Raw genomic sequence first — 19,054 nt, 5'->3', positions numbered from 1 at the left:
AGTACAATATATGACATGGTACTACATTGAATACACATCAAAAACAGATATAGATTCAATTCATTTCAATCTCATTCCATGCAACAACTATTTTTTGAGTACCTTTCTGGGGAACATAAAGATAAGGTCTTCTAAAGGGAAGTTACACAGCCATCAGCCACAACCTCCTCCCCTGTTAATACTTGCGTTTCAGGGTTAGTGGGTAGATTAAGCAGGTAATGAATGAAGCACCTAGCACTGTGCCTGGCAGGAGTAAGGGCTCAACAAACCGTGCTTCCTATCAGCACTTATTTTCAATTTCTTCTCGGAGTGATCGAGAAGGGAACACTGTGTAGGGCTACTTTATGGCGTCCTACTTAGGGGCCAGGCTAAGGCGTACAGTCTCCACGAGGAACATCCTGCAGCCTCCGACTTGTGCCCCTTGCCTTAACCAAGGACCAGAGAAATTCAGGCTCTCCTAGCGAAAAGGGTGCCTAGTCTGTGCTCCGTAGGCACTGAGGGAGAGTCGGCGCGGAAGCCCAGGGCTGTGAAGAGGGGCAGCAGGTCAGGGGGTCTCCGGAGGGGTTCCAGACCCCGGACTCGCCTCCCGACTCGGCCCCAGCGCCGGAGCAGAGGCGGGGAAGCGGACGCCGAGGGGCGTGGGGCGACGGCATCGGGTGTCAGTGCCGGCGGAGCCGGGGCGGGCGCATCTTCCTGCCGCCCAATCCCCAGCCGTAGTCGCGGCCTCATGAATAAGCAACAAAGCGAAGTACCCTCCCCCTGGCTCCCAGACCCGGGAGGGAGCCGCCACCGCTGCAGGGGCCGCCGCGGGGATGCAGAGCGCGGGCGCCGCCGCTCTCCTCCGCGCGCTGCTTGGCTGAAGGCGCACAGGTGAGAACGGGCCCGGCTGCTCCCGCTCGGGCGGCCGCGGCTGCAGACGGGGCGCCGGGGCAGAGACTGAGCTGGAGCCCCGGGCAGCGTGGGGTCGCCCCGGGAGCGGTGAAGTCCGGGGAGCGCGGCAGCCCGGCGCGCGCCAGACGTGCGTCCTGCGCCCCCGCTGGAACGCGGTGCTCCGGCGAGGGGTGCGTGGGGGCCGCTCCGGGCGCGCTCGGCGCGGTGCGCGGGCCTTGGTGGACTCGCCGCACTCCTCGCTCCAGCCCAGCCTCCGGGCTGCGCACCAGCGAGCGGGCCTTTGTGCTGGCGGAGCTTGCAGGGCTGGCTGCTTTTGTGTGGGCTTTTCTTTCTTCTCCCCCTCCCCTCCCAGTCTCACAGCGGTGGTAGGGAAGTTCCCGAAGACTACGATTTGCTCCTTTCAAAGCGTCGATCTTAATGTCCCCGATGCCAGTCACTGCCCAGCAGCCGAGGAGCGAATGGGGGCCGCGGTGCCCACCGAAATGCGTTCTGCTACTTTGCAGAAAACAAACAGTTGAGTGTTTAGCGCGGAGATGTCACGGAACCTCCTTGCTCAGACCCTGACCAGTCGCCCAGGACACAGCAGGAGGGTGCTCCTTGGAAAGGTCACTTAATTGGAAAGAGGGCCTGCGGGTTAGACGCAGAGGTCAGGCTCTGCCTGAGACTCCAGAATGGTTGGGAGGTGCTGCCTGGAAGTGCCCAGATGTCGCATGTGCGTCTTGGTCACCGACAGAAGCCGACCTATGTAGATTCCAAACACGTACAGCCCTGGCTGGGGAGGAAGCGGCCGGGCGCGCAAGATATAGCATCCTCAAGAGTTTGGAGTTCTCAAGGATGAGACATCTTTGCCTTCCCAAACTGATCCCGAGGATCTGCCAGGGTCTGGGCATCTCATTTCAGTGCAGAGCTGATGCGGAGGAGAGGAGAGAGGCTCCTTTAAAGTGTCTGCCTTCTTTCTTTGGAAGTTTTAGTTAGAAACTTAAGGGGGAGCGGGAGTGGTTCACAAAACCGTCCATAGAGCTCTGAAAGATTCTATAGGGAGCAAAATGTGTGGTCAGAATTTGCATGCCTCCCTCTCCTTTTTGTGTATTTCTTTGATCACAAGTGATGTTTTTGGGCTCCAAGGAGTCTTGTTTAAGCCAAGCTCCTACAGAGTTGCTGACAGACTTCTCACTTGCCGGCAGGACTCCACTGTAGCATCTATTGAAAGACACTCAAAATCAGAGTGAGATTTCACAGTATCAGAACATTGCTACTTTTACACACAGTAGAGACTTAAGGGGTATGTCCTTACTCTTTCGAATAAGGTAGAGTTGTATTTGTGGTAATAATGAACCAGACACTTATGCAGCGGACTTGATGTTGATGGCGTTTATTCACAAAACTCCTGGGAGTCACCGAGTCTAAGGTAGCTACAGCAACAGAGCCTATTAGGGAGATGTGGATTCGTCTTTGTTTTTGTGGGAAGCTTCTTGCTATTATACTCTGGTGTGTCTTGCTAGACTATTCAATATCATAATTTGGTACTAGAGAAATAGTTGGATGCTAAATATAAGTATAGAATCAAAATGAGGAAGATGGGCTTACCTGTTATGGAAAATTTCCACTTTTCAACTAAAGGTGTACTTCACTCTTTATTCAGCAGATGTTTGCTTGAAAAATTGTGCATGGATTGCATTTTTGTTCATTGAATTTTGTTTATTCTCACATAGGGAAGCTGGCTGTTCAGAGAGGCAACCTGGGTTTAATTTCTGTAAAATGAAAACTTATCCCTTAATTAAGATGTGTGGTCAATCCTGTTTTTCCATATTGTTTACTTGGTGATTATAAGAAAAGTATCTGAATCAAGTTTCAGCTTGAAATGTTAGATATTATGTTTATTCCTTGAAATGCCTACCTGGGGATTACTTTCTCCTTACCTGCCAGCTAGTACTGTACTTAGAGATCTCCTCAAGTGCATGAGGTTTGTGAACCACAAAGAACAGAAATGAAGTGTCAGATTGGGTCCTTGAAGAGAACTGTAGGATGGATAGACAAGAGCTTCTAGACCAAGATTGATTAGGACAGGATTCTGCAAACATCAGATTACTCCCAGGTCACTTTGTCTACGTGAGAAGCTGAAAGAGGGAACCCCATGGAAATATCTGTGGGAAAAAAGAATGTTATGGATGCTTCAAATTGCTCTCATTTCTGTAGTTTGAGGGAAATGCATGTCAGTACCACACTAACGTGTCTTAAATTGTATGATACTTAAAACTTTTTCTACAAACTATTTTCATGTCTGTTATCACTTTTTTTTTTGTCTCTCTTTCACCCTTTGAAGAAAACAGAATGAGCACTTTATCTTCTCCATTTTGCAATGAGAAAACTGAGTTTCATTGATTTGCCCAAGGTCGAGCTGGAACTTGAAGCCAATTTTTAAATCTTGCAGTCCAGTTTCTTTTGCTGTGGATAGGATGAGGCATTAGGGGTGATAAGCACAGACATCTCCATCTGTTTGCATTGCTAGACTGTAGAGAATAAAGCTGTGGGCTCAGTCTGTGGAACGTAGTTGAGGTCTACACGGCTGGTGAAGCACTTTGCTGGTAGTTGCGGAGTGACCGTGTTGACCCCAGCCTACTTACCCTCTTCCCCGTCAGCACTGAGGCCGCCTTCCTCCTGGGGACCATGCTTTTCTTTGTGGTTACTCTGTCTTCCCTCCTTACACTGTGGTCGAACAGGCTGCTGAAAGGATCATCTGTCATTTCAGCTACTTAGTTTATGGTGAAGGATGACTGGGGCCGATGATCTTAAAGCCAATATGTCAGGCCAGTGACAGTTGTCAATAGCACAGTGGATCAGAAATGAGGTACCTTAATGCTCTGTGCCACAGCTGGGTTAATAGGGTCAGAGTCTTCGTAAGCTCAGGGTTACACAAATGAAATAGTATTGGCAATGAGAACCTTAAGGATTAAAAAAAGAAAAGGTAAGACAATGACAGATTAATCACTAAGGATCAGGAATAGCACAAAATGGAAAGATTACTTAAAAACCAAGAAGGGAAGGAGTTTCTTTTCCCCTCATCAATCAAAAAATCACTAATTGGATTTTAAAGATGAGATGGTAATTGAGAAGCAGGTCGATCTGAAGCTCTGAGACCTGTCTCTTGTTACTGTTCATCTCGTTTTTTAAATGAAATAAACTCTGAAAATCTAAAATATAGCAGAAATGAGGATACGGAAGTTATTAGTATTGTTAAAATGACACATTGAATAAGCAGCCAAAATTGGTTAGGTAATGAACAAAATATATAATTAGACATGGATAGACTGAAATGTCATTAAAAATCTTACAATATAAAATGGAGACTCTGAATATTCTTTTTCATGTTCTTAAGTGGTTGTTTCTGTTCACTTCGTGTCAACAATATTTATCGAACACCCCTATGTGCCTACCATTATTAGCAATGATATGGCAAACAAAGGAAGCTAACAGACCAGTGTTTGCGTGTAAAGAACACAGTCTTATTTGAGGTGACAAGACTTACAGTCATGACTCTTTGTGCCAGAGATGCTGGGAGAATGGTGGGCAGAGAATGGGCTGGAATTTTTGTGACAGTAGTTAGTAAACAAGAGGTGACCTGGGCTGCCAGGGTTTGGATAGCTGAGGTTGAGCAGAAGAAGGGAGCATTCTGGTGAGTGTGGTGTCATGAGCAAAACTTAGGAACTGGAAATGAGTGTAGCACATAAGAGGGCAATAGACCCACTGGTGATGAGGTTTGTTCTGGGCACTAGTGCTGTGGGGTGGATTTTAGATATGGGTTTGGCAGGTGTATGTCTGGGGACATTAAATGATGTGTTTTGGGAAGGCAGAGAGTTGTAGCGGCAAAGGCAGGGAACTTGAAGTCGGACAGAATTCACAAGTTCAAAAACAGACACACATAAGCAAGTTAATTATCCTCTATTCTGCCCGCTGGTGGCAGAAATGCCGTAAGCCTGCATTTCTGTAGAAGTATAAGCCTGTAATTTTCTCATGAAGAAAGTGGGGATAATGGTGGTATCTATCTCATTAGGTTGTTGTGAGGATTAAATAAGGTAATTTACTTAAGGCCCTTATAACACTTGGCATGTAGCATCTCCCAAATGGTAGCCATTTTTGATTGATTGTTGTCATTTTTATTCTTAAGAATAAACCATTTGGATTGTGCAGATGGATTGGAGAAGGAGTCCGAACAGGATCGTCAATTAAGAGGCAATAAAAATAATAACAATCCAGTGAGGTGACAGGAAGGGACAATTCCGAGAGAGATTATGAGGGAAGGATCCACAAAAGTTGTGAATCTAAAATGTAAGGGAGAGAAGAATTCAAGATGATACCAGTTTAGATGGAGAAGCTTGTGGTTTGAGGTGGCATCCACGTAACTTCCAGTAGACAATGAAAATCTAAGATTTTCTTCCTGAGCTTTCTTTCTGAAACCCCACACCAGCTATTGACGGTATTTGTGTTTATCTCAAGAAAAGGAAAATACCAGGCAGATTATCCCCAGTTTTTTGGCATCCTCTGCAGGCCTCCTCTGCAGGCCTCCTGTGTCCTGAGTACTCTTAGGACCAGGCTCACATTCCTTATATTTTGTACATGGAACTCAATTTACTTTGAAAAAAGTAGCTGTGTCACTGATGAGAATGTTTTAACATGCCGGTTCCCTTTTGGTAACACACTGAACAATAGCTGTATACATCTTAGTTGTCTGAGTGTTTAAAAACACTTGATTGTTAAGTCTAACAAAATGGCTAAGGCTGTATTTTTTATGTTGTCTTTCATTTGTCTTTGAAGCTCGAATATGCCTAGGCTTGACAAAGAAACAGTGTCTGGACTGTCTCTACTTAAGATTGTCAGAGATATTGCTTGACAGAACCGCTTATCTGCCCACTGGTGGCAGAAATGCGGTAAATTGTTCCGAGGACTGTCGAGCTATTAGGACACCTTGATAGCGAATGATGGACAAAGTGCTACTGACTTGTTCTGAAAGGGCTGCTTTTTAAGCTATTACAAGCTAATATCCACTATCAGTTAGCAATTTGGCTGGAGTTGATTTATCTGAATTAATTCGCACTGACTGATATAGTGGAAGGAAAGCAGCATCCAGAGTCACAGTGTGAAGGAAAAGTTAAAGAAATGTGCTTTTGTTTGTTAAATATTCTTATGATTGAGTTAATTTAAGATAATTAAGACACAGAATGCTAACAAGCAATGCAACCCCCCCTCCTCCCCCTCCCCCAGCAAAGCAGGCTGCAGACCTTCGTCTGTGTGTTCAGCCAGCATTCACTGAACATTTCCTCTGTGCCAGGCGCTTTGCCAGGGAGGGGATACGGTGTTGAGGAAAAAAGAAAAGGCCTATAGCTCTCAAAATATGATTGCAGATGGTTAGTTGGGCTTAGAAGTATTGTCATTGAATTGACAAGGGTCAGTCTTTTCCTATTTATTCTCTAACACCATGCAACTCCAATGGGGGGATGGCGAACTTGTGGGGGTGGCGATATGAACCTGTACTGTGCTTTGAAAGATGGAGAAAGACCTGGAACTTGAAGGTCATCTGCCAGTTTATCTGAATAGCAGACGTGTTCCCTGCTGCCGTTCCCCCAGGCTGTCTTTTCTCCTTCTTTTAAAGTTCAGGCGTTGCTCTGAATAGTGGGGAGAAGGAGCATATGGCCGCAGTACACAGACATGGATTAGTCTTCCAGCTCACCCCCACTTTTTCTGTTGTAATTGGATTTAGAAAGCAGGTGGCCGACACTTAGTTACAGAAGGAAAGTCTTTCAGAGCCATGGCAGAATCTCCTTCACACAAAAATTCTAAAGCTCAAGATCTAGATGAAAATAAAATGTTGAGGGAAAATTCTGTTTTGGAAAGGCAATTGAGGTTGTATTAAATCTTTATCACTTGCCCCCCCATCTGATTTGTTCAAATTCTCCTCTCAGTACATGTGCCTCCAGAACATATAAATAAAATGTGAAGCATTTGTTCAGTCATTTGGGTGCTTTCCCTACTTGATGGCAAAATTGTGGGAATATGAAAACATTTGTATTTTTTTTTAATGATATACGTAAAACATGAAAATAGAATCATGGAGGTAGAAGGAATTTCAAACATTATTTTGTTTAACTCCTCATTTTGTCAAAGGAGAAACTGAGGCCATTTTCCCAGTGTCACATAGCAAGTTTTAACAACAGTAAGGCTGGGACTCAGGACTCGTTTTTCTGACTCCAGTCAACGTGCCTCTAAACTCTACTGCCACTCATGATGGCCTGTTTTTTTCGGGTTTTTATCCAGAAGCAGGGGATCATGTAGACCAGGCTTTTAGGCCACACCCTCCATCTTCTGGGATGTTTAGTAAGATTTCATTGAATGAGAAAAATATTTATTCAGGAAAGGGCAGCTCTCTGAACAGATCAGCAATGAAACAGAGAGTTCTGTAGCTTGTATGTGTTTTCGGCTATATAGAGTTTCATAGTTCAACTTGTCTGCACAGAAATCCAAGGTGTAGTTTCATATATTTTTGTTTTCAGGAAGGAAAATAGAGGCAACATGCCAAATACTGTTACCAAATCTATTACCTGGCTATGAGCTAGGATGCTTCTTGGCTCATCTAAAGTATAGAGATAACTAATGTCCAGAGCGTTGACATGCCTTGGCGTATGCTATTCCCTCTTCACATATCTTTCACATAGTCTCTTCTTTTAAAACAATACTAGCTACCTGTAAGTAATTTAATATTTAAATAGAATTGTTCCTAACCCGCATCCTACATTTGGGGAAATTGAGCATCCCTCTCATTGTCTCTGAGGATTCTTGGGGGCGAGGGGCTTGTTATTTCTCCTAGTTGCCTCTGGCTTCAGTTTTCCTCTGCTACTGAGTTTATGCTCCCTGGTGTGCTCTTCCTTTTTGGCACATGGCACCTCATGATGTCATGCCATTCCTGTATTCTCCCAAGTACTGTGGGTTCAAGATTTCTGTGTAACAATTTACCCTCACCTCAGTGGCAGTAAATTTTTATTATTTCATCCCATCTCTGTGCATTAGGAATTTGGGAGTAGCTAGCTGGGTGGTTCTGGCTCAAGGGCTCTCAGGAAGCTGCGGTCAAGATGTCAGCTGGGGCTGCATCATCTGAAGGCTTGCCTGGGACTGGAGAACCTGCTTCCATGATGATGTGTTCATGTGGTGTTGCTAGTCGGCAAGAGGCCTCAGCATCAGATCCATGGGTTCCTCTTTTCTCATGTAGAAAAATTCAGCCTTCTTTTTCTCTTCTGCCATCTGAGACCAGGGACTTGACCTTTCTCTGTCTCAAAAGAATCTGTGAGACTAAATGGGATAATTTGTGGAAGCTTTGAACTCCTTAAGGGGAGAGGGCCCTATGAAAATGTAAATTTTTATATTTTATGCTGCACAACACATGCTTGATCCAGATAGTTTAATGATTAGATGTGAAAGAAAGAAAAAAGTATAACTTTTGTAAAGATAAGGTTTTTATTTTAGAATTTTAATTTCCAGGTTTAATTTTCCAGAAAACCTGCAGTATCTGAGAAATTTCTGATGATGGGAAAAGAGAGAACCCTACTCAGCAAAATAGATAAAAAGAACTAAAACTCTTAAGTTTGGAGGAAAATCAACAGTTTCGATATAGTTTTAGTTGTAATGAGAGTATGAGTAGTTTTTAAAAAATACAATGAATCTTAATCTTACAATAATGTGTATTCAATAAAGATTGACAACTTAAAAATATATTTAGGTACTCGCCAAAAGATTTTTTCTAGGAATACACTTATGTACATTTTTCAGCTCTTTTACCTTCTAGGTAAAAATTAGAAAAATCCTTAAATTTTGAAACATGAAGCTTTTGCCTATAATTCTTTTTTTTTTGAGGAAGATTAGCCCTGAGCTAACTGCTGCCAATCCTCCTCTTTTTACTGAGGAAGGCTGGCCCTGAGTTAACATCTGTGCCCATCATCCTCTACTTTATATGTGGGATGCCTACCACAGCATGGCTTTTGCCAAGCGGTGCCATGTCCGCACCCGGGATCCGAACTGGCAAACCCCGGGCCGCCAAAGCAGAACATGAGCACTTAACCGCTGCGCCACCGGGCTGGCCCCTGCCTATAATTCTTATAGTTGTTGCAGAGAAAAGAAATAATTTAAGCATTTTAAAGACAAATTTAATTGAAAATCAATTGTATACTTTTGAAAACTCTTGACTATAACTGGTATTTAGTATTTTATGATGATATTTAATAAGTTTTAAAATACACTTAAAAGATTCTTTGAATGTAATGTAAGTAAATGTAAAATTCACTTTCTATTTTCTGGACATGTTGCCATTTCTGCGGTCATTTGACTACATGGTTAGTAGAGGAATTTGGGGATAATATTGCAAATGTGACTTCAAGGGTAGTTTATTTCAAGTAGGTATTTAAGAAATAATGAACTTAGTACTTGAACTGTGTGTACCTTTTTCTAGAGAGCTTCAAGTTAATTCAGCTGCGGAATTCAGCAGGGAAAAATGAACTGGGTTATCCATGTCTCAAAGGTACAAAGAAATAGAACAGCCCTCTCTTACGTACTACCTCTGAGCATGAAGTCAAGGAGACCATTTTACTTGTGGTTTAATTTAAAGGGACTTATTTACAAAATATATTCGTATGACAGTTTGATATGCTTTATTTTTCTGCAGGACTCAATTACTGGAATTGTCAACTCTGCCAATTTATGTGCACATTTCTCTTCCACTATGAGCAGACCAATCGTATGGCACATTTTTCTAGCTTTCTGTAGCTTTCTACTTCTGAACTTTGCCGCACAATGTCTGGCCTTCCCCAAAGTGGAAAGAAGGGAGGTAGCACATGCTCATGCAGAAAAAGAGCAGTCTGAGAGGATGAACGCAGATGACCTAGAAAATAACTTTGTTACTTCAAAGCGCACTCCCCAATTGGTGGTCTCTGAAGATCCAATGATAGTGTTAGTGGGACCATCAGCAACATCATTAAATAAAGAGTTCCCTATTAACAAAGAAACCCATCCTGTACAAGCTGGGTTTGTGCAGCCTAATAGCCATGGTGTTTACACTGCTACTGAGCCAGTGGTCCCAGCAGGGGAAGCAGTATTTGGTTCCAGCCAGCCAGAGAGAACGTCTCCTGAAAGCCAGCTTTCTAAGGCCGTGTTAACCAACCCTGTCACTGCAACGGCTTCTCTGAAGACTGATGAGAAGGAGGAGCCCTTCAGTAGTGCCAACCTTCAGCCCATTGTGGAAGGGAACACAGAAGCAGAACAAGGTTTTCTGAAGTATGTGGATAATCAATTGTTTGCAACTGAAAGTCAGGAAGAAGTTAGTCTAGGACATTTACCCTCATCCTATATGAATACTAAAGAAATGCTATTCAGTCCAAGGACTGAGAAATTTGAAGCAGACACGGAACATAGGACAACTTCTTTTCCTGGAGCTGAGCCCACGGCAGGCGCTGAGCCTGGAAGTCTCATGCCTGATAGGGAGAAGCCTTCGCAGATGACAGCTGATGATACCCAGGCTCCTGCCACCAAGCACTGGCTTTCAACCTCCAAGTATACCCTGAGTGTTGAGCCAGACACTGACAGCCTGCTGGGAGCCCCGGAAGTCATGGTGAGTGTCAGCACAGCGGTTCCAGCTGCCTTGGTCATAAGTGATGAGTGGGATGACACCAAATTAGAGAGTGTAAGCCAGATAAAGACCCCAAAGCTTGGAGACAATACAGAGACTCAGGTGAGAATGGACACATCTCAGACAGCCCAAGTAACTGTGGAAGGTATGGAAGAGGGCGAACCTTTGACAGAGGCTGCAGAGGTGGCTCTGGGGCTGCCTGAAGGGGAAACACACATGGGGACAGCCCTGCTAATAGCACGTGGGGATGAGAGAGCATCTTCCTTCACCGATCAAAGTTCCTTCACTCCCACGAGTCTGATGGAAGATGTGAAAGTCTCTGTTGTGAACCTGTTCCAAAATACTGCAGACTTCATGGAGTCCACCCAGGAAAACAATGCCATGTTTTTCTTAGAGACCACTGTTTCCATCTCAGAATATGAATCTGAGGCCTATCAACCATTGAGAAATACATTTAAAGGTAAAAGAAAGAAAGAAAAAGATAAACAAGCTTTATTTAATTTGAAATGTTTCAATTTGTTTTTATTATTAATTTTTTAATTGAGATATAATTGACATATAACATTGTATGAGTTTTAGGTGTTGTTTTATTTTTTTTGTTGTTCTTTGTTTTTGCTGGGAAAGATTCACTCTGAGCTAACATCTGTTGCCAATCTTCCTTTTTTTTTTTTTTTTTCCCCTCCCCAAAGCCCCAGTAAATAGTTGTATAGTCTAGTTGCAAATTCTTCTAGTTCTTCTATGTGAGCCACCACCACAGCATGGCTACTGACAGATGAGTGGTGTGGTTTTGTGCCCAGAAACCGACCCTGGACCACCAAAGCAACCCGCCAAACTTTAACCTCGAGACCATCAGGGCTGGCTCTGGTCTATGTTTTTTTAACGTGACAATTTAGAAGTAGGTTATCTAAGTTTTAAGGAAAAGCAAAAGTAAACAAATAAAATATATGTTTTATATAAAAATTATATCCAAGTATAATGCCTGCATATAGACCAGTGGTGTTCACCTGGGAACAGTTTGTCCTCTCCTCCCCCCATCATTTGGTAATGTTTGGAGACATTTTTGGTTCTCACAACAGAGGGATGCTACCGGAATCTAGTGGGTAGAGGCCAAGGATGCTGTTAAACATCCTACAATGCATAGGACACCTCCCAACAACAAAGATTTATCTGAACCAAAATTCTAATAGCACTCATAAACCCTGATATAGACTGATATTTTTCAAACATTTTATTATGAAAATGTATAAATATACAGGAAGATGTGAAAGAATTAGCTATACTATAAATGGTATAATGAACAATATAGGATGTTTATTTACACATTTTTGTAAAAAATACTCACATCCCTAATATTTCTTACCAAAAACTTTTAGGTAAGTATATATTTCATAGTATCAACCATATGAATTGTTTGACTTTGTTTACCCAAAAAGAAACTCATCTAGAAATAAGGAAAAGAAAAAACCCAATACAGATAAATCCTCTGCTGGCTTGATTCTGCACTTTCTTTTTCCTCTTGGCCTTAACATCTGTGAATGTTATGAGCTGACAAGCCTTACATTTGTTGCTGATGGATTTTTTTTTTTAATATGTAGTTGGTCAGATAACAACATGGGGAAGGAAAGACAGCATAACGTGCATATGCCCCTTCCAAATTGTTTTGGAATAAGTACGCTTGTTACTTCAGCTAAGTAGCCTAATTAATGGAAAACATCAAATTAGTAACATGTTTTATAAAGTGTTATTGAGATTGAATTAAAATGATGAAAGGTTGAATTTTACATGTCCAATTCATTTTTTTAAAGACTGAAAGACCTAGTATACTGTAAGTTTTCATAGAAGCTTTCAGAAAATGTTTTGTAAGTTGGTTTTTAAATTCTATTAAGATGTTTGGATCTACGTGATCGTGAAGTCATTAGATATGACTGAACATGAAGTTTACTTGAGTTCTCCCTAACACGTTAAGATTTTCCTGGAGCACTAATCCTGTAGTTCCAGATTATTCATTGCACAATTGAGTCCCTCCTGCTTATGTAGTAGATTAATAGAGCTTAAAAAGTAAAATGAATTTGTTAATAGTCTATTGTTTTGAGTATTGAATATGCTCCTTACTTAGTCATAATTGCCTCACTTAACTACAGTCTTCTAACAGGCAACTTCTTTTTTTTTTTGTTTTTGAGGAAGATTAGCCCTGAGCTAACATCTGCTGCCATTTGTCCTCTTTTTGCTGAGGAAGACTGGCCCTGAGCTAACATCTGTGCCCATCTTCCTCTACTTTATACGTGGGACACCTGCCACAGTATGGCTTGATGAGCGGTGCCGTGTCCGCACCAGGGATCTGAGCTGGCAAACCCTGGGCTGCCGAAGTGGAATGTGTGCACTTAACTGCTGTGCCACTGGGCCAGCCCCAGGCAACTTCTTTTTATTCTCAGGGCATAGCACAACATCTGGCACATAGTGGGTGTTCAATAAGTACTGGTTCAATGCATAAGTAAATGAGGAGAGAGAACCATTCAGACTGGAATTGTCCAGTTTGACTGCTTGCATTGTCCAAATTCATCAAAAAGCTTTGAAATGTTCTTTGTAGAGAGAAGAGCAGTCGAATAATTGATTTTGCTTTAATTGTTTTTGTCCTATAGAGTTAAAAAGAATGTGAAGGGGCCAGCCCCGTGGCTGAGCGGTTAAATTCGCATGCTCCACTTTGGCGGCCCAGGGTTTTACCTGTTTGGATCCTGGGCACAGACGTGGCACCGCTCATCAGGCCATGCTGGGGCAGCATCCCGCATAGCACAACCAGAAGGACCTACAACTAGAATGTACAGCTATGTTCTTGGGGGCTTGGGGAGAAGAAAAAAAAGAAGATAGGCAAAAGATGTTAGCTCAGGTGGCAATCTTAAAAAGAAAAAAAAGAATGTAAAAAATTAAGATTATTGACAACAGTGGTTAGAAAATGGCCAAAAAGCTTTCCTACCCATTTTCTGGTGATTATAAATATTTTTTCAGAAGTAAACAACTCAAATGCCAATCATTTTAGGGCCCAGGGAATACTTGGCCTTTATCTTCCTCAGGATCTGCAGTGATTTCTTGGTGTTCTGGGTATTATGACCAAATAAACATCCTGATTATAGTCAGTTTTCTGATTCAGCTTCTTTAGCTGGTTCGGTTCGAGATCAGGTTTTAAAAGTAACCTATAATTATTATCATTTTTTTCTCTAAAGGAAGTAGGAAGAATGGGAGATGTGGAGAAATTTTGAATGTTATTTTAAAATTCCCATTACTATTTCTAGTTCTCACTCTTCTTTCTTTAACAGCAGTCACTTATTCAGAGTACTATGCCATTTTGATATTTCTTGCCGTTTCATGAAACTATGACCATAGACTGTATATTTATTTTTACATATTTGTTCTCAAAAGTGTTCATTATGCTTTCAAAAATGAAGACAAGATGGAGAATGCATACTGCTTAAAATGATAAAAGTATATATTATCTTTTTTATGGCAAGTAGAGCATTGTCCCGGGTGCTGGAGATACAAAAAGGGCAATGAATCCTGGCTCTCGAGATTTACAATCTTACTGGAGAAAGAAAAAATGTAAACAGTAGTACAAAGAACAAATATGAAGCCATGTGTGAGCCTTACCCTAACTCCATTGTCCATAACTAATGTATCAGTCCATCAGATGTAAAAGTCTCTTCAATTCAAAAGAGAAAAATAGTCCAAATTGAATGGGGACCAAGAAAAGGGACTGCTTATACTGAAAAATGTACAAACACTATTTTAAAGCAAATGAATTGTTTCCAAGGAAAAATATTTTCAAGTAATTGAAGTACATGATGTCATTAGTAAACCTTTGAGAAAACCTTTTCAGCTATGCTTAGAATGTTATTTTTCGTTGTATAACTTACTGGCCTTGATAATATGCTATGTATCTAGAATTAGTATTTAAAAGAAGAGAGATAATAGGGTCTTCTAGAAATTAAGTTTTAACAGTGGCTTAGAATTTGAAATTTCCAGCAGTCCCCTCCCTAAGATGGGAGCAATTATTGATCCTTGTAAATAGTCTTTAATAATGTATTTGAGGGGATTATAATGTTGTAAAGAAAGTGGACCTGTGATGGATACATCACACCCCACAGGTCTATTTCATTTTCTTTCATGATCTAAAAGCAAATATAAATCTTTTACTGAGGCCACTCCAAGTTGTTCCTTGGGCAACGGTAAGATTTCCTTCTTTTCATGGCCGAATAATATTCCACTGCATGAATATATATTACATCCTCTTTATCCATCCATCCTTTGACGGCCATAGTTAGCACAGTGGTTAAGAGCACTAACCATGTAACCTTAGGCGGTTTCCTTAGCTTTTCTAAACCTAAGTTATTCTGTAAAATGGGGTAATAATAGCTGATATTTATTGAATACTTACAAAGTACTGGGCTTGTACAAAGTGTTTTACATGTGTTACCTGATTCAATGGTTGTACTGACTGTATGAGATAGATACTATTATTATTTCCATTTTACAGCTGAGGAATCTCATGGCCCAGAGATATTAAGTAACTTGTTCAAGGTCACACAGCTAGTAAGTGGCTGAGTCAGAATTCAGACCCAGGCAAATTGGCTCTAGAGCCTGCATTCTTGAAACTATGATATACAGCTCCCATAGAATGATATTAGTACCTATCTCCCCTTAGTATGAAGGGGAGGATAAAATGAGATCAAGCCTACCACGCACATAGCAGTGTGTATGTATGGCGTGTAAAAGAAGCTCAGTAAACATTAGTTATTGTAAATATTAGTTCCTTAAAATGCTAACTTCCCTTTTCTCTCAGAAATGCAAATGTGAAAATTAATACGTACAAATGCTTCTGAGAATTTTTCAGTGTAATTTAGTTCTGTATAATTTGTTTCTTAACAGACTGATTATGTTGATATTCAAATGTACTTAAAAGGGAACTCAGCTCTTGATCTTTCTACTTCGTTTTGGATTTTATTTTAGGCTTTTTATATTGACTTTTTTATCTCTGTCTTAGATTGATTCACCACTCCTGAAAGCAGCTGAAAACATTTTTTTGTATTGAAGTGCAGTTGACATGCAACGTTCTGTTAGTTTCAGGGGTACAACATAATGCCTGGATATATGTGTACATAGCAAAATGATCAGCACCATGAGTCTAGTTAACGTCAACGCCACACATAGTTATACATTTTTTTCGTTTGTAATGAGAACTTTCAAGATCCGTTCTTTCAGCAACTTTCAAATATGCAACATAGTATTAACTATAGTCACCATGCTGTACTGAAAATATTTGTTTATCCATGAAATAGCTATCTGTTTTTTTTGTCAATTTATTAATTATCTAGTGACTTTTTAAGATATAGGGATTTGTTCTATTTTAAAATGTTGTTTTCCCTCTTTGAGATGTCATCACTCAAGAGATGACAACAGCTGTTCAAGAAGCAGAAGCCACTTTACCATTGGTGACACCAGAGCAGCAGGTTTCTACCCTCGAGGCTACCAGAGGAGACGGTGAGGCTGAGGAGGAAGAGGCCCCCTCTGCTGTGTCTCATGTTGCTGGTGTCACTCAGCTGTCGAGAAGATGGGAGCCTCTGGCCACTGTGGTTTCAACTACAGCGACACCTCTGTCTTTCCAAGTTCCTCCTTCTGTGGAAGGTCTGTAAGGGAGGGAATTGCACTCAGTGCTGTGGGGGTGGATCTTTCTGGGTTGATAGGAATAGATGAGGGAGGCAGCTGGCCTTGTCACCAGTGTACACACGCTCCTCAGGTGGAGAGAGAACAGGAAAGGTAGGTGAGCTCTCTCTTGTTTGGAGAGATGTGGTGTGGCCAAAAAGGATGAGGGGTTAATTCCCAAATAAAGTTTCCTGGTGGCTCATCTCTGGGGCCCTCAAAGGCCAGATCTCCTGAGAACTCTCTCCCAGGGTGGCAGCTCTGGCTGCTAGGAGCCAGGAGCTGAGGTGAAAACAGCAGGACCTGGGTTTGAATCGCAGCTTTGGTCCTCACCAGTATTGTGGCCTCAAACGAGTTTCTTTTTTTTTTTCTTGTGAGGAAGATTGGTCCTGAGCTAACATCTGTTGCCAATCTTCTTCTTTTTGCTTGAGGAAGATTGTCACTGAGCTGACATCTGCGCCAGTCTTCCTCTATTTTGTATGTGGGACACTGCCAAGTCATGGCTTGATTAGCTGTGTGTAGGTCTGTGTCTGGGATCCAAACCCATGAATCCCGGGCTGCTGAGGCGGAGCATGTGAACCTAACCACTACGCCACTCAGCCAGCCCCTCAGGCAAGTTTCTTAATGTCTCCAAGCCTTGGTTTGTTCAACTCTTAAGTAAGGCCTACCTGTCTTATAGGTTATTTTAAGGATTTGAAATAATGTGTACAAAGCGCTTTCTGTACATACAGGAGGCCCTCAAAAGCTCTGCTATCTTAGGGGCAGTGAAGTTTTCAAATCTGAGTGATCATCAGAATCACCTGGGAATTACAAAAATTAGTATTATTTAATTATTACTTTTGGACCTCTTGTCTCTCTTTCATCATTGGTCTAAGTAAAGCCGACCTTTTATTTGTTAACTGAGTTATTTTTGACAATATAATAAATACCTTCTAATCCTGCCTCTCCTCCCCCAAAAAACCATAGGGCCTTGTCAATAACCTACGTGTGATCCCATGCCCTTCGCATCTCAACCCCTTCCTCTGACTGTTAGCTGTCATCCTGAATCTTTTGTTCATCATTGCCTTAACTTCCCTTTCTTGTAGTTTTATTGCATTTATTTTCTCCTAAAATTATACATTTAAAAATTTTAGTTATTTTTAACTTTATAAAAACAGTATTTTGCTGTAGATAGCCTTTTTGGGACTTACTTTTTTTACTTATTAGCCTATGGGTAAGATTTACTTACTGTGGTTCTTTTGTTCCGACTGCTTATAATATTCCATTATGAAAATATGTCACAGTTTATTCATCCAGTATCTTCTAGTGATTTGCTTTTGGGTCATTTCCAGGTTTGGCTCTTGTCAACACTGCTACCATGAGTATTCTTTTCCATGTTCTCCATTGTACATATGTAGGAGTTTCTCTTGAATATATGCCTAGGAACTGAAGTGCTGGGCCGTCAGGTAAGTGAATGTCCAACTTTAGGAGGCAGTGCCCAGCTGTTTTCTGAAGTGGTTGCATCCACTTATCCTCCCGACAGCAATGAGTATGAGAGTCTGTGGATCCCTATCCTGGGAGCTTTAAAAATCGTTTCTCAGGCTTCACCACCAAGGAGGTTCTGATTCAGTAGGTTGGGGTATGTGGAAATCATGAAAATAACATTTTAAAAATTGCCTCAAGAGATTCTGATGATCAACCAGGCTTGCAAAATACTGCAATTCTAGAGGTTTTAGATTTGGGAATATGTGGGGCTAATCTGGCTGCTTTGAAATTGAGCGTATTCCAAACAGATCTAGGCTCTTACTCTTTGACTTGATTTTTGAGGGTAGTTTTTGGCATATTTTTAAATACATTATTGTTAAATTTTCTGCCTTTGGTAGTAAATTATATAAAATCTTGCAAAATCCATAATATTGTCAGTATAATAAATGGGAGATTAAAATTTAAAAACAAAGTTCTGATTTGAGACAATGTATTTTCCCTGACGATAAAATGTTTGCCTTGGGTAGCTGGATTGATGCAATATGGGAATGGGGAGCTGGTCTGAGTGCCAGAATTACAGTATATAAGATATTGGTTTCATTAATCATTTCTTCCTTAAAAAGTAAAAGCATATGTATACATTTCCCATAATAATCATCTTTGGGTCAAGTCCTGTCTCTTGTGTTTGGCAGACCTAATAGACACAGTCACAAAGCCAAATGAGGAGTTGTTCACACCGGTTTTGGGCTCTCCCGTGATGCCCCCTGGAATATCGGAGGAGCCACCCAGCATTTCCCCAGCGCTTCCTGATTCTGAGGCGTCCTCTGAGAGAAGAACCGCTGTTCCATCTGTTAGCCGTGTTAATACCACAGCCTTATATGGCCTGGACCAACTCGAATCTGAAGGTATCCATGCTTTGAAGGGGATCTTTTCTGGGGCTAATTGAGTGAGTCCCTGAGCAAATGTTGTTTTTGAGGAAAGATTAGGGAGAAGCATGTTCCATCTGCAGTGTTGATGAGGGGTCAGTGAACTATGGCCTGGCTGTATCTCGCCTGCCATCTGTTTTTGTATGGCCTGCAAACGAAGAATGATCTTTACATTTTTAAATTATTGAAAAAAAATCAAAAGAAAAATAATATTTTGTGACAGGTTAAAGTTATATACAATTCAAATTTCAGCATTCCTGAATAAAGCTGGGTTGGAACACAGCTGCGCTTGTTCATATTGTCTGTGCTACAGTTGAGCCAGAGCAGCAGAACTGAGTAGTGACAGAGACTCAATGCCCACAAAGCCTGAAATATTGACAGTATGGCCCTTTACCCAAAGGGCTTGCTGACCCCTGTCTAG

The 19,054-nt window shown here is 41.6% G+C and overlaps 1 protein-coding gene across 3 annotated transcripts in view; it reads left to right on the top strand.

The window, feature by feature from the left end:
• ARMH4 (armadillo like helical domain containing 4) overlaps positions 1–19,054 on the top strand; it is a 173,015-nt gene that overhangs the window by 42,894 nt on the left and 111,067 nt on the right. For 2 of the 3 annotated variants that reach the window (XR_006886277.1, XM_046646979.1), the window contains exons 1-4: positions 800–870; positions 9,596–11,015; positions 15,977–16,228; positions 18,400–18,612. Coding sequence is in view for 2 of the 3 variants with exons in the window: in XM_046646979.1 (XP_046502935.1) it covers positions 9,653–11,015; positions 15,977–16,228; positions 18,400–18,612 (1,828 nt within the window). In the remaining variant the exon portion in view is untranslated. Of the gene's footprint in view, positions 1–799; positions 871–9,595; positions 11,016–15,976; positions 16,229–18,399; positions 18,613–19,054 lie in introns of those variants that run through there. The other variant, XM_046646980.1, reaches the window with a different exon arrangement.

This window comes from Equus quagga, chromosome 20 (genome assembly GCF_021613505.1).
Source record: "Equus quagga isolate Etosha38 chromosome 20, UCLA_HA_Equagga_1.0, whole genome shotgun sequence".
Classification (NCBI taxonomy): Eukaryota; Metazoa; Chordata; class Mammalia; order Perissodactyla; family Equidae; genus Equus; species Equus quagga.
This window is presented reverse-complemented; position numbering and strand designations above follow the sequence as displayed.